Raw genomic sequence first — 15,433 nt, forward strand, 5'->3', positions numbered from 1 at the left:
CATTTCCTCTTTTCCAGACAGTTCACTCCATCTACGTCGCGCCTCTCCAGTAAATCATCAGTCTCACGTTTGGCTTGATCAGGCTCGCCCCGCTAATTGCAGCCCAAACATAAATATGAATTTCACGTCGGACACAGTCGCTCCATGATGCTTTTAATTTAACATTCAATTTGGCGTTCCTGAATGTCAGGTCTTTAGCAGCCAAATCAGTTTTAATCAATGATTTCATCATCAAGCACATCCTTTATTTCATGCTTTTAACTGAAACCTGCAGGCCTTATCAAAACGCCTTCCAACACGCTATTTTGTTTAATGGCGCGTTCCAATAGAAGAAAACGTATTTTACTCTTTTGTATAGTCGAGACCGTCCTGTGCTTTATTCACCCAGGCTTTTACACCATCATCTATTCTGCCCTCAGCCTCTGTCAATGACCTTAGTTTGAGGTCCAATGTGATGCCTGTTCTCGATGCCCTTGTCCTGATTAAGACCAAAGTTGTTTCTTGAAGGGAAAGGTCCCGATGGAGGAACGCCACACTGCTAAAAGAATATAAAAGAGAGTGCAGAGTGACAGCCAGGTTCATTACGACGTCTATGAAGAGAGTATTTGCATCTATAACAAGGAATAGAACCTCTCTGAGGTTATCAATAACCCTCACTACCATTGCTAACAGTTAGCTACTAAGATGACTTTAACACTGCTGTAAATTTGACCTTGAATTATGAAGCTAACACCAGAATCCAGATGGATCCAGATACAGTAAGGGTGCCGCTCTGCTGTCAGATCCACCCGTCGCTCCTCCACAGTCCAAATATGGTCACTTCCTTCACTGGTTGCAAAAATCGACGATTGTCACGACCAAAATGTGAACTCGAGGCTTCAAAACCGTAGTCCACAAACCAACGGGTGACGTCGCCATGACAACGTCCACTTCTTATAGCCAGTCTATGTCTAGAACCAGAGTTTGGTTTGTCTTTTCGCTGCTCCTGCAGAAACCCGCTCCCTTTGTCGATACGAAAGGTCTCATACTAAACGAACAAAAACACAATTCTAATAGATTCCCTGAAATACTACATACTGACCCTCCAAGGAGTTTCATCTCATTGTTCTTTCTTCTTAACATGTTACGGTTTCAGTATGAATTTTGGAACAAATCTTCAATCAGTCCAACTGCGAGTCACTATGATACGATGCATTTTAAATTATACACAGTATTCTGAGATAACGTCACACATGGCCTTGAAGTTTCCCTGGTGAGGAGCACACTGTGGTCACAAGTCATAGGCGTATGCAAGCCATGGCAAGATTGGAATTTCTCTCTGAAAAGGAAATAAATGTTCTACTAACTCAACATTAGGAGCCAAAACAATATCCTTCATAATCAATATCACATAATAATAAATGTCAATAAGGCATAATTTGGAGGATTAGGTGTTCTTGAGGTGTGTTTTAAACCAGATAAAACCCCACAAAACTAGGCTAAACCCATGACAGTTCACGGGTCAGTGCCTTTCAGGAATGTAGTCACACACACACACACACACACACACACACACACACACACACACACACACACACACACACACACACACACACACACACGTAGATGCTTTGAGATCCAAGAGCCAATTCTCATCACAACCCACCATGTCACCGGATCGCAGATCGGTTTGAAGAAAGAAATGAGAGATTTTACTGAAGTTTACTTTTGCCTTTGACTTTAAGAATGTGACTCCTCCAATGATTTCTGCCCCTCAAATCATCATTCCACCTTAATATTTCCACACTTTTTGTCTGGCCAGCTTGTAGCTGATAATTAGCATATTTGTTATAGTTATTACAATGAATCAGCACTTCTTCGCTAGCCAACAATTCATCGTTAAAGTCATTTTTCATGTGAAAATGCTGTTTTTCAGCCTCTCAAAATGTAAGTTCCTGCTTTTCTCTGCTTTATATATTAAACTGAATATCTTTGAGTTTTGGACTAACAAAATAAGACATCAACAAAGAGATTTCCTTTCATTAGCATAGACCAAACCCTTAATTAATAAATCCAGAACAATCTGCAGATCAATTGATTGTTAAAATAATTAAAATAAAGTTACAGTTGGAGAACCTTAACAGTCTCATGATGCATTTAACAGTATTGAAATTAGGGTTATTTACATGTGATTTGAGCTCTGACTAATTGTATTTATCATTCTGACACGCTAAGCAGCAGCTGACCAAACCCAAAGTCATACGTTCAAGCATCACAGGCAAAACGGCAGTAAAGTGAGGAGTTCAACCGCCCGTTTCACCTTTATTTAGTTCCTGAAATCATCTCCGCATCAGAAGGTTGGAGCTCTCTTCCACATGACTGGAAACAAAATGTAAAGTTGGGAACTTTGTGTTTAAGAATTTATCTATATTATATATTTCAAAATGCAGCGTCGCTCAATTTCTGTCAAGCAGCGAGCTCTAACGCGAAAACGAATAAAAGACAAAAGGCCGCCGCTCACGAGACGTGACAAGAGACTGTGATTTCTGGAGGACGAGGGACGGACAGAAGGAGATGTGGAGATGTGGTTCAAAGGGAATCAGAGTCTGAGAGAAGAGAGGAGGAGAAAGAGCATGAAAGCTCTGTACTTCTAACCAACTCCCAGCTTGGCCTCAAATCTCCTGTTACCATGGTGACTTAACTGCCGATAGGCTGTCCCCTGAGACTGTCCTGGAAACGCTGGGGCGGGGGCTGGAGAGTAACACAAGGACAGGCAGAAGGGCAAAAAAAAAAAAAAAAAAGGCACAGGTGTGCTCGACATGGACTCCAATGAATGCACAACAAGTCTCCATACATTTAGACACCAGGTTTAAATGCTGCCTTTATGAGGCTCAAATGTTTCCTTTTGCACTGCATTCTAATCTAAACTTAATTAATTTAAATTTAAAAGGTGCACTAATCCATCATTTTTCTATAGGCCTTTTTTGTGTTTGTAAACAGTGATGACATGTTATCAAACTCTTGATGCTACACATGTTGTACTTTGCTGTCTTTTCATACTCAGTAATTTTGTCACACCGACGATATTATGTAGCCCCGTAGAATGTGTGGTTTTTTCTGTTTGTTTGTTTGTTTTTTCAAGTCAAAAACCTCAAATTTGCTGACATGACGTAAAGGCTGATACCCATTTAAATACAAAATGTTAAACTATATACTCTTAATATTGTGTAACATGTCCTGGTCTTGGGTCTCCATGCTGTGTAACAAGAGGAGCCTCCTGAATTGATGTTAATTCATAAAGGGCAACACAACCTCCATATTAATCAACTGGGAAAGAGGCAGGAAAAAAAAAAAAAAATAGAAATAAGACCAAAAATCACAAAATGCTGATTTGCCATGACTTTTATTATCACATGACCAGTGTTGTTGCCAAAATATGCTCCCTTATTTGCAATAGAATTCTTACTTGACAGATTTGCACTTTGACCTCTGATGTCCCGTGTGAATAGTTCTCAAGGTATGCCAGTGGTGCGTTTATGGGTTGTTGTGCTGCCTCCAAGTGGCCAAAATCAATCCATGCAGAGTTAAATAATTACATTTGACGTGTAGGAAAAGTAATCTTGCGTGTTATCCATCAGAAATATATGTTTGTTGAACATTGATATCATTCAAATGTGTGTATATTGTCATCAGTGGAGCAATAAAGGAACTGAAAATGAAGCAGAAACAAAAATAACTGTTTCATTTTTCACCATATAATTGTTGATTTTGCATTATTAACTCTTTTTATGGCATCAGCCTTATTATACCTCATCATGTGCTGTATAGTGCAGTTTATGACTATACATCATTAATGTGTCACGTGACATCAATGTTGTACTCGGCTATAAATTAATGTCACATAAATATAGTATCAAACTGACTAATGAAATAAAAACTATCGGCCACTAACTGCTGTCTCTCTCTCTCTCTCTCTCTCTCTCTCTCTCTCTCTCTCTCTCTCTCTCTCTCTCTCTCTCTCTCTCTCTCTCTCTCCACAGCTGTATCATTCATGAGACACAGCTCGTCATCCTTCGGATTTGGCGTGAGTTCCACCTCCTTTTGCATTGATTAATTAGTCATAACTTTGCTCTCTGGTGATTTATTAATGAATCCTGTTTCTCAAAGTGCTATTGGCCCCTTTTGTTTCCAAGGTAACAGGCAGCAACGCTCAGGTTGAATGTCAAATCGCCTTTTGTGTCTCCCAAACACGTCTGCCGGCTTTCCCCCCACAAAATAAAGCTTCTTGCAGGCAATTCGTTTAAAAATAATAATACCACTTAATAAGAAAATGAAATCCCCATCACCACCACCCTGTACGAGTGAGGGAAAATCTGATTAGCATAATGTGATTAGAATATTAGAAATTATAGTCTGCGGTGCCATCTCATTATTTAGGATTGGCTTTTAATTAGCAAGTACTCGGCTATCTGTGACGTTTTAATAAAGTAGCAAGATGACAACAAGTTGATAGAATTTCATGAGCTAAAGGATAAGAACCGACTCAAGCAGCACAAAGTCACGCTGATCATGTTTATCGCCCCGTAGCAGGAAAGCATCAACCGTGTCTTGGTCATGAAATACATTTTGAAGCTGTTTCTGTAAGTTTCACATATATATCAAAGCATCGTTGGATCCTTAAAACCACGAGACATATTAATTACACAGACTGAAGCGGCCCATATCATCAAGTGGCTCTTTATTCTATTTTGCTCAAGTTAATATTTTATCAAAGAGAAGCAATACATTCTTAATGCGTGCTGATTTGTCACAGTGCCTACATGTACCAGAATGCACTGCTTCTGACAGTGCATTACATCCTCCGTTCTGCTTTATTGACACAAAGGAACTTGTTTATGAAGTTCTGTTTTTGAGTGGCGTCTAGATCCCACCCCAAAGTCAGAGACAGGAAGTCCACGCTGAAAAAGCAAGCCGCAGTTCCTCCTCGCCTCCAACGAAGTCACTGTCATGTTGGTTCAAACGACTGCAGGATGCAGGAAGAACTAGAAAGGAGAACTAGTGCGTCTGAATGATTTACAACCCACATTAGGTTTGCAGCTTATGAAACCTTGTATATATAATACATAACTTGGATATATAATAAATAAACAATCAGGGATGTATGCAGGCAGATAAGCCGTGGACAGACGTGGAGATGCACACTCACTCACTCATTCTGCAGCAGAACTCATCTTTCTCGGACAATGTAGAAACTACAAACCGGGGAATGTATTGCTTCGATTGACTACATTAACCATGAACCCTGATGTTGTCTCTATTACTTTACTTTGGTGGTGAATAACATTTTATCAAGCTGCTATTTGAAACGGGCCCGTTGTTCTTATTCGCTGCAGCTTCTCTCGTAAAGTTGGATTGAAAGCGCTGTCATAACTTCCCCTGCATTGCTGGGTTTCTGTTTTCCTGCCGTAGTTTGATGCAACGCTGGACGTCCTGTCATCTTTCATCGTCCTCTGGCGCTACAGCAATGCAGCAGCTGTGCACTCTGCACACAGAGAGTATATGTGAGTATAACAGGCCGCCCGCTGAGTAGAATTAATGCTCCCTTAATGATTCATCTGTGTGTTGTCTTTCTCTACTCCACCTGAAACAAATCAATGGAGCGCTTTCATTTTACTGTTCACATATTCATATATTTTCTCATGCAGTCACGTTTGCACATGTTTTTGTCTTTAGTATTTTTCAGTGGTAAACAAAAACAGTTAAGGATCAGCATTGAGTCGAGATGAACAGATCTGTTATATTTACCTTTTTATTTTTTTTAGACAGATTATATTGAACCCAGGAGAAGGGACACTAAGTGCAGGCGATCTGTCCCTCAGGTGTTGTTACCACAGAGTACATGAAGCATCAGATGGTAGCTGAATACAGCAGTAGAGATGGAAAAACAAATACAGATGAAAACCAGCATGAAATGCGTCGATCCGTCAGGAGCCTCGGAGCGTCAGAGCTCCACGATGTCTCTGAACTCAACACCGCTTTAAATAACATCCAAAAAAGGAGCTAAACTCCAAATGCAGGGCTGTTCATGATGACGGCTGTGTGGGCGGCTAGCAGCTAACGGTGCAAACAGCGTAAAAAAAATATTCAAGTTGAAAATCTTGACAGATGTTTAATTTGTTGAGAACTAAGTGTTTGAGGGCTTCAGTCCTTTGCTTTAATAGGTTTCATTTCATGTGTTGCATTTCTTAGCATTCTTCCGAAAAACAAGCTACTTTGCAGATACTTTCTGAAAGCTGAGAGAGACATATTTTCTAGTAAAAAATATCTGTAAAAGGTATTAGGTAACGGTAAAAGTGGCGTGTTGCGATATCGTTGATTTGCTGGTGTTTCCCAGGGCGTGAAGCTTCGTCCCATCAGGCCTCCAGTCGTGTTGGACTTGCCCAGCCGGACAGATTCAATACTTTTCACAAGCTCTGTGTACATTCCTAATAGAAGGAGTGTCCCCGAGTGTCCGGGATGTTACTGTACATCACGACTAAACGTAAGCCCGTAAGCCCATCAGTCCATCAGTCCGTCGGCGAACGTGGGCCGGCTGTCAGGTTGCACTGAGCCTCGTTCATCTTCCAGCAGCACCGCTGCTTCGCTCCGAGGTGCTGCAGGGGCTGAAAGGCCAAACCGCCAATCTACCATCCATAAAACACACACACACACACACACACACACACACACACACACACACACACACACACACACACCTGAATGTGCAAAATCATTAGTACAGGACACACAAAATACTTGTCTTCACTCCCTATGATGTACTTAATATTACGGATTGTTAAAAAACACTCACTGTGATGTATTTCCCTTAATCGGGATAATCGGAAATATTGACTTGAATGACTTGAAAACGTTGCCTAGCTTGGTATCTTGGTAGAGAAGTGAAAAATATATATATTTATGCTTTATTTATGCAGGTAAAGCCTTATGATTTATGATCATCTTATTTAAGATTACGTGATATTCACTAAAAATGGTTGTTCTCTAGAGAAAGATGTTCTTTTCTTGACAAAATTCATAGTTACAGTATGTTATAGTGCCATTATAACACTTTTTATTATCGGGATAATATTGTGAATCACAACTAATGTTGGCCAGTATAATGGCAACGTGAATTTTTCTCATTTCGCCCCATGTCTATAACTATACTTAATAAGTGAAGACATATACACACATGTATACACCCCAAGTTTTAAACTGAAGGTTGGCATCGTACATATAAACATCATTAAATATGCAAAAACAAACTCAAATGTAGGAATGAGACGTTCAGGTGACGGTGCATGTATTAGTACATTAGTATTTTAATGTTATGCCATATTTTCATCACATTAAAATCGAGTACTTTAACACTTCCTGGAACTCGAGTGGCTGTAAAATTGATTCTCAAGAGATTCATTTCTCAGATTGGAATAAACTTTAACATTTCTATTTTTGAATTCACAGTTTTGTCCAAATCCACCTCACTGCAGCTGTCAGAGTTCCTCTCGTCTGCAGGTATTCAGATCCGGGCCCAGCAGATTTGTCAGAGTAGTGACTCCACAATCATCAAGCAAGAGAGATGTTGAATTATTATTCCATATCCGTATCTTATTCCATCGCCACAGTGAGGGAGCATGCATTATGCGAGCATCCCCCCCCCTAAAAAAAAACTCTGAACAAACATCACGAAGCCGCGCCCGCGAGCTCCCTGACTGGAATGTGCTACTTGTTTATTCTGGCAGCAAACACACGGTGCCCCAAATACTCCGTAAACAGTCAATCACTGACGCTGTTAGATGAGATATTTATTATAACTCATATCAGACATGAACGGGTCTTCAGTATCATGATATGATATTATCAGTATATGATGAGTGTTTATAACAGGATACCATAAACATTTATTCTCTCTTCACTGCAGCAGATAAATATGTCAAATCATCCTGATAGAAACGCAACAGAGGAAGACTTCACGTCTTTATTTCATATTATTATTCTGTCGTATTATGAACTCTGTGTTTTTCTGTTCTGCAGAGCGTGTGTCGTCCTCGGGGTTGTGTTCATTCTCTCCTCCTTGTGCATCGTGGGAAAGGCCATCCATGATCTGGCGACCAGGGTGCCCCCCGAAGTGGTAAGACCACACACACACACACACACACACACACACCCTTCTTTAGAGTCAAAGTAGACCTCATACAACTGTTTTCACAGGCTGTCTGTCACGACTTGTGACAACTAAACTGAATTTGTGTAAAAATCGGTCGTCTCTCAGCAGCCGATCCAGGCCCCGATCCGGGCCCCGATCCGGGCCCCGATCCAGGCCCCGATCCAGGCCCTGATCCAGGTCCCGATCCGGGTCCGGTTCCTCCCGCGGTCCAAAGACATGCACGTTTAGGTTTAACTCTTACATCGTCCGTCGGTGTGAATGTGAGCGTGAATGGTCTCAATGAGACCGACAGTCGACCTTCGCCTAATGTGTGTGTTGAAGAAAAAAGAGCTGAATCTCTTGATTTCTGTTTAGATTTCGGCTTCATGTCGGTGGATTGCAGAGGTTTTGCATGTGGCCGTCCTGGACCAAGGCAACCCTTATTTATTTAATACGTGCTCAAGGTCAAAACCTTTTTTCTTTCGTTTTCTTTCCAGTGATTGCAAACAGGATTTTATGAAAAACACAACTAGCTGCTCCCCTAAAAAAAACAACAAAAGTGTTTCTAAGGAAAGGTGTGAGTTTATGGCGTAAATAATGCACACAGCATTCACGTACACGCCGCGGCCGAGAAAGCTGCTAATGAATGGAAATGTACGAGAGCCGAGTCAACACAATGCACACGGAGCACACATCCATCCTCGTGTCTGTTTATAGCCCTCCGCTGTGCCTCCGCTGACGTCACACTCTCCCTCCACCTGACTACCGTTTCCTGTTTCTCTCATACATGCACTTTCTTCTTAATGTCAACACCTCCCTCCTCCTCCCTCCTCCTCCCTCCTCCTCCTCCTCCTCCCCACCACCTCTCTCTGGAGGTGTAAGCACGGTCTACGAATACGCTCTCAAAATAGTCTTCATGCTGCGCCACCGTCACGCCGTTCAGGGAGAACCCATCGCATCTTCTCCAGCTCCCTCTTTTTTGGTTTGTAAATGATTTAACCTTCATCCGTCCGTCAAACAGGGATGTTTACACACCAAAAACTCATCCTTTCACTTCCCTACCTCTCTGGTTCCTGCAGCGCTCCCAGAAATACCCTCATTTACATTTGACTGCTGGGCCTTTTAGCAATAATCAGGGTGGCACCCCTTTACCCCGAGGAGCTTTCTTCTAAACACATTGTAGTGCCACCTCCCAGTATAAAGGGCCGATGAGGTCACTTAGAAGTGGAAATCTTAAAATAAAAAAAAGCAATTAACAAAAAAGGTTTACTGGCTCAAAGGACAAAACTCAAACCTGGGAATTCCAATGCAACTAAATTAAAACTAAAGAGAAACAAAAATAGCCGCACAGCAAACTGCCGACTCATCGCTCTTCCCCGTTACTCTAGTGAACGGCTTTGCTTCGTCAGCCTCACCTGACTGGAACATACCACCTGCTTAGGTAAGAATAGGGTGAGCTAAACATTACAGGCATCCAAGTCACACAGAATGATGAACAAACAATCGATAGAAGATCTTTAAGTTACTGCTGATGTCTTCATACATCCATACTCGTCTATACAAAGGAACGCACAAAAACACTGTGGGATGTCATTTTCTGCAGAACTATCTCACATTCCTACTTCTTAACAGTAGATCCCGGCTCGGAGGACATAACGAAACCAACCTGTGAACACACTGCTTGATTGAGCTGCTGATCCACCACATCAGACAACAATAAAAATCCCATGAAACCACAGAACAATAAAGAAGTGATCTATAAACCCGATAGAAAAGGTGTCAAACAAACCAAAACACTGAAATCAACAATTAATTTTGTGGAACGGGCCGATGAAAAGGGAGAAGGCGACCTTTTCTCTCAGGAAATGTTTCTTCCATTAACTTGGAACCAAACAGATGTGTTGAACTTCCCTCACTAAATATATGCAAAGCTGTTTTTTTTTCTTATATAGTTTCAAACCTGCTTCCATGTTCAGCCAGCACCTTTTCTGTGTATTACTACCAACTGTTGATCAATGGAACGCATACAAGCAGCCATGGGACAACATAAATGTTTAAATTTCACCATCATGTCACGATCATCCTGGCCCGAAATAATTTACAATTCATGATATCCAATAATAATAAAAAGAAATGTGCTTAAAATTCTTAAAAATGGCATTTAAACATACTGGAAACACTCAAAAACAAAAATTGTATTCACTCAGAGAGTACATTTACAGAATAGTCATAGTTAAAGTATTAATATTGATAGTAGGTTGAAACTTGCTCACACACGGAAGGATAACTGCTGTTTTCGAAGAAACGTGATTCAGATTCCGATTAGATAGCAAGGAGAAAACATGTTCTGATAAGAGGAAGTATAACATTTACATTTACATTTAGGTCATTTAGCAGACGCTTTTGTCCAAAGCGACTTACAATAAGTACATTTGTCAAAAGAAGGAAACAAGGAAACCACAACGAATCATTGCCGATAAAGTAAGAGCTAAAAGTAGAACAAGTGTTAGGTCCTCGTCTGAGTAAACTAGTAGTTCAAGAGCAACAGTGCTACGATCAGAGTGCTATAAGTTTTTTTTTTTTTTTTTTTTTTGGGGGGGGGGGCGGGGGGGAGGTCATGCTAGTCGCTATGACCTCCCTGTCTGGTGCTATATGCACCAGACAAACTAAGTGTGTTTCCTTTTTTGATCATAGTGAGTGCATGTTTGATTTTTGTAAAAAAAAGGAAAAGAAAGAGACGATGAGTCATTGAACCACGAATGAAAAGCAGGTTGTTGCTCTGCAGACTTTGTTTGAAGCTCCGCTGCCATGACGTTGATAGAAACTGGAGGTTCCTTTGGTCTCAGGGGAGCTATTACCTGTCTGTCTGTCTGCCTGTCTGTCTGTCTGCTTGACGGTCTCTCTTTTCTCCAACATCCCACCACCTTTTTTTTGTTCTGTACCTTCTCTTTCAACTCTCTCTGCCTTGACCTTCATCTAATTGACGATCAGTTTGAGTATCTGTATTTATACCTTTTTGCACGCTCCTGGTCCTTTACAGATCTTTTGTAGATGCAGGATTAATCTCATGTATTGCGTCTCTTTCTAATTTCGTTCCTCACCAGCTCATTAATTGTCTGCACCCCCCCCCCCCCTCCCCCCTCCATCATTATATCCAGACTTCCTTTAACCCTCACCCAACAAGCTCACCTAGTGTGTCTCCCTCCATTACTGCGTCTGTCTTCACTGCTTTATTATTTTCAGACTTGTATTTTTCTCATTGGTAGCCTGTGTGTGTGTGTGTGTGTGTGTGTGTGGCAGAAACAGCCTTGTTCACTGAAGTCGTGATCAAACAGAAGTCGGAGGTGATTCATCTCGCTGGCAGTGATGTGTTTGTAGACCAGGTAGAGATTACCAAAAGCAAAAAAGGAGAATGGAAAGTGATGCCGACGCCACCGACTACACCTCTCTGAAGGTTTCTTAGTCTGAGAGATTTTACATACAACATACAGAGGATGACAGCAGCGATACAGTGTGAATACTGTCAAACATTGCAGCCTTGAAAGTATCGTGTACAATGGTATCGAGCGGATGGGGGGTTTGAGGGAAATCAGGAATCCTGATTCGCATCACGTCCTGGGTCGCTGCTCTCATGGCAGGCTGTCTGTGTCGAGTTGCTGATTAAACACAGAGAGCTGCGATTGGTTCTCCCTGGATGGAGAGACGGCAACGCGCACTGAGGCAACAAATACAAGTATTCCCACTCCCAATGCCCCCCCACCAACCCTTATTGATTAGTCGACTTATTGGTTGTTTTGTTCTTCAGTCGATTCACTTTTTTTAAGCTTTTTTTGTTTTATTCTAATTAACTTATTTCTAGTCGTGCATTTGTGTGATTCTATGTGGGAACAATTCCGATTAAATCAACTAATCAATTAGTCAACAAAATCATGAGTAATGTTTTATTGGGTATATATATATAATTTTTGGCCGAGGTAACACATTTAACATTTTTTTAATGTGAAAATATTAAAAAAAATACACAGATAGATGGTGAATTTAAGGAGTGTTAATGTACAATAACAATCCTTAAATGTGAATAAACATTACATTTCCATTTTCTTAAAGAAAATGTACTTATTTAAAAAAAAAAGGTGAATCCAATGTTTTATGGGTGGTATATAATTGTATTCCAGAAAAAGATATTCAATATAGAAGTAGATTATTTGTATTGAAGCAGTGCGCGACCATTGTTAAAAGTAGTGTAATTGTTCTAACAGCTGTAAATATACTTCATTAAGCAGTAACAATCCCCCCCAAAATACACAAGCTACCATTTTAAATATGGAACATTGTATTTTTATATTATTTTACAGTCTTTTTTTTTTTGCTGAAATATTATCATTTAGTTTTTTTTACTGTTTTTTTTTTTACAATGCAGATCTAACATACCTGCATTGATTTCAGGGTCGCTGACATGACGGCTCAATGTCACAACATCATCATCAAGCTTGTTTTATGAGAATGTGTGACATCACATCACTACGCCATTTTGTGCAAGGCCTGATTTGATCCAAATACCTTACAAGTACAACCGACCCCAAAATCTGGCGAAGAAATATGAAGTCTGACAAAAACAATAGAGTTGGATTCTCATGTGTGTCTTATTATCCCAGTTTCTCTTGTCTCCCCCCTGTTGGCCCAATTAACTCTGATAGAAAGCCTCTCCAAGTGCTGCTTTCTGCTGAGTCTGTCTGACGCCTTACATCGAGTAAACATGCCTTCTGAATGACCTTGGCTTGATGCACCATGTCAAGCCCGCACATATATATTATGAATGATGGAGCTTTGTGGGTCATTCTGTCTGACTGATAACGTCGGTGCCTCTTAATGTTTACTTTTACAGACACCGTGTGCAGCTTCCTCTCCGTTTCACTGCATGCTGGGCTCTATCTTATTAACATTAATGGTTTCTATAAAATAATGTGCTCCTCCCTCTTCTTTCTGCAGGACGACTTCCTCTACAGCGTGGCTATAGTGAGCGGGCTCACATGTGCTGTACTGGCTGTGGCCAAGTTCATGCTGGGAAGAGTGCTGACTAGCAGGGCACTTATCACTGATGGTAGTGTACACACACACACACTCACACACACACACACACACACACACACACACACACACACACACACACACACACACAGTTAAATATGAATAAATGAATATTACACTGCACCAATCTATAGGTCTAACCGAAGCTAAGGCTTACATAATATAACCCTTCATTAGTCCCACAGTGGGGAAATTCAGTGTTGCAACAACAAGAGGCATCATTAAAAACAAGTTTAATAAATAATAAATAAGTAAAACCGGGGATTAATCGACATTATTGCACATATAATAATAGATAATAATAAAAGATATATGTACATTATATTGCACAGAATGGTGTCTTTGTGTGTCTCTTAAACATGTTGTTTAATACAACCCTAATACTTACTTTTACATGTACTAGAGAGATAGACAGTGGTAGAAGATGCGCTTTACTTGCATTTTTAACCCAGAATTTTGATTATTGTGTCAAAACTCAACACACAATACTTCAATAATAAGCTTCTATGTCAAAATTAAACTATGTAATCAATGTCAGGTCGCTAACAATGCAGTTAGCTACACTTAAATGTCAAGTTGACCTTGAATTATTAAGCTAACTTTGTTAGCAGCTTCACAACACAGCTTCAATAGAGTTAATATATCACTGGTTCACTGGTTCACTGGTTGCAAATTCCAAAATGACGCCAAAATCCAAGATGGCAGTGGCCAAAATGCCAAAATCACTTCAAAAAATTGTGAAGTCACCATGACTACGTCCACTTATTAATACAGAGTTTATGTAATAAACTAAACTAAATAATCTGCAAAGTAACCAGACAATAAATGTGATGGAATTAAAAGTACAATTTATTGAGAAGACTATAGTAATACACTTTTATTACAACCCAGAAGGCCAGGATTAATGTCATACTCCAGCTTCACACAAAAATACAACAAAGCATTACAAACCAAATGGTGTGTGTGTGTGTGTGTGTGTGTGTGTGTGTGTGTGTGTGTGTGTGTGTGTGTGTGTGTGTGTGCGAGAGAGAGAAAGAAAAAGTTGCTCACACACACAAATAACTAATAGGTTATGACCCACTGGCTGCTGGACACAGACACACACACACACACACACACACACACACACCTATCCCCAGGTCTCAGAACGCACAGGGCATCAATCCAATAAACCTGAGGTTGCTGTTCTCAGAGACTGGATTTATTTCCCATAAGACTATACACTTACTGCAGGCGAAACAATAAACCACTGTGCTGAGAAATGTAATTATAAAAGAAAACATCAGCCGCCTTACAGCGTAACTCAAATACAGCAGATGTGGTCAACATTATGTAGCATTCAAAGCCTGTTTCAAAAATGTAAATGTTTCTCCTCTGCCACCTCCGTGCCAAGTTCAACAGGAGGACTGATACCATTCCCATGTCTGTACGGTATATATGAACCAATTCAGCTTAGCTTAGCATAAAGCTATCTGGGCTTGTTCAGATGAACATGTACATGCTCAAATCACCACAATTACACCTTTGATAATAATCATGTAAATCCTTTAGTGAAGTGAATATAAAGGGTCAGTTCCCCCCAAAATGAAAAATACATATTTATAAGTTAATATATCTGCCCTATATATGTCTGCCTTCTCCCCAATATAATGGGACTATAAGTCACTTGGCTTGTGGTGCTCAAAGCACACAAAAAAATACATTTGAGTGACTCAATGGCAATCTGTTTCAGGAAATCATGACCCCGTTACTCACAGACCTCGCTGTGAGCAGTTTCTTGAAGGAACTACTTTCTTTCAGCCATAGTTCGTACACTGCCACTGTTCAATTTGGGCAACTGAAACGACTCCGTCCGACATCTTTCCTCTGTGTTTTTTTAGGGTTTAACTCTCTGGTGGGTTCTACCATGGGATTTTCCATTCTGATCAGCGCCGAAGTCTTCAAGCATCATGCTGACGTCTGGTTTCTGGATGGCTCCATCGGAGTCCTCATCGGACTCATCATTATGGCATATGGCATCAAGTAAGATATAAAAACCAAGAGTCTAAATGATTTCTTCATTTCTATCATCCATATTGCACTAATGCTAAGGTTCACAACTCAGTTTGCCGGCTGGGTACTGGCTGGGGTGCTAACAGGCTGAGACGCCTTGCAGAAGTAACTTCCACACATTTCAACCCA

At 40.5% G+C, this 15,433-nt stretch overlaps 1 protein-coding gene across 1 annotated transcript in view; it reads left to right on the forward strand.

Annotated features, from left to right (window-relative positions):
- LOC311022306 (transmembrane protein 163a-like) overlaps positions 1-15,433 on the forward strand; it is a 47,713-nt gene that overhangs the window by 28,307 nt on the left and 3,973 nt on the right. The window contains exons 3-7 of the mRNA XM_084023483.1: positions 4,020-4,063; positions 5,449-5,540; positions 8,053-8,149; positions 13,154-13,265; positions 15,133-15,274. Coding sequence (XP_083879609.1) covers positions 4,020-4,063; positions 5,449-5,540; positions 8,053-8,149; positions 13,154-13,265; positions 15,133-15,274 — 487 coding nt within the window. The remainder of the gene's footprint in view (positions 1-4,019; positions 4,064-5,448; positions 5,541-8,052; positions 8,150-13,153; positions 13,266-15,132; positions 15,275-15,433) is intronic.

This window comes from Eutrigla gurnardus, assembly GCF_963514095.1.
Source record: "Eutrigla gurnardus genome assembly, chromosome: 12".
NCBI classification, from domain to species: domain Eukaryota; kingdom Metazoa; phylum Chordata; class Actinopteri; order Perciformes; family Triglidae; genus Eutrigla; species Eutrigla gurnardus.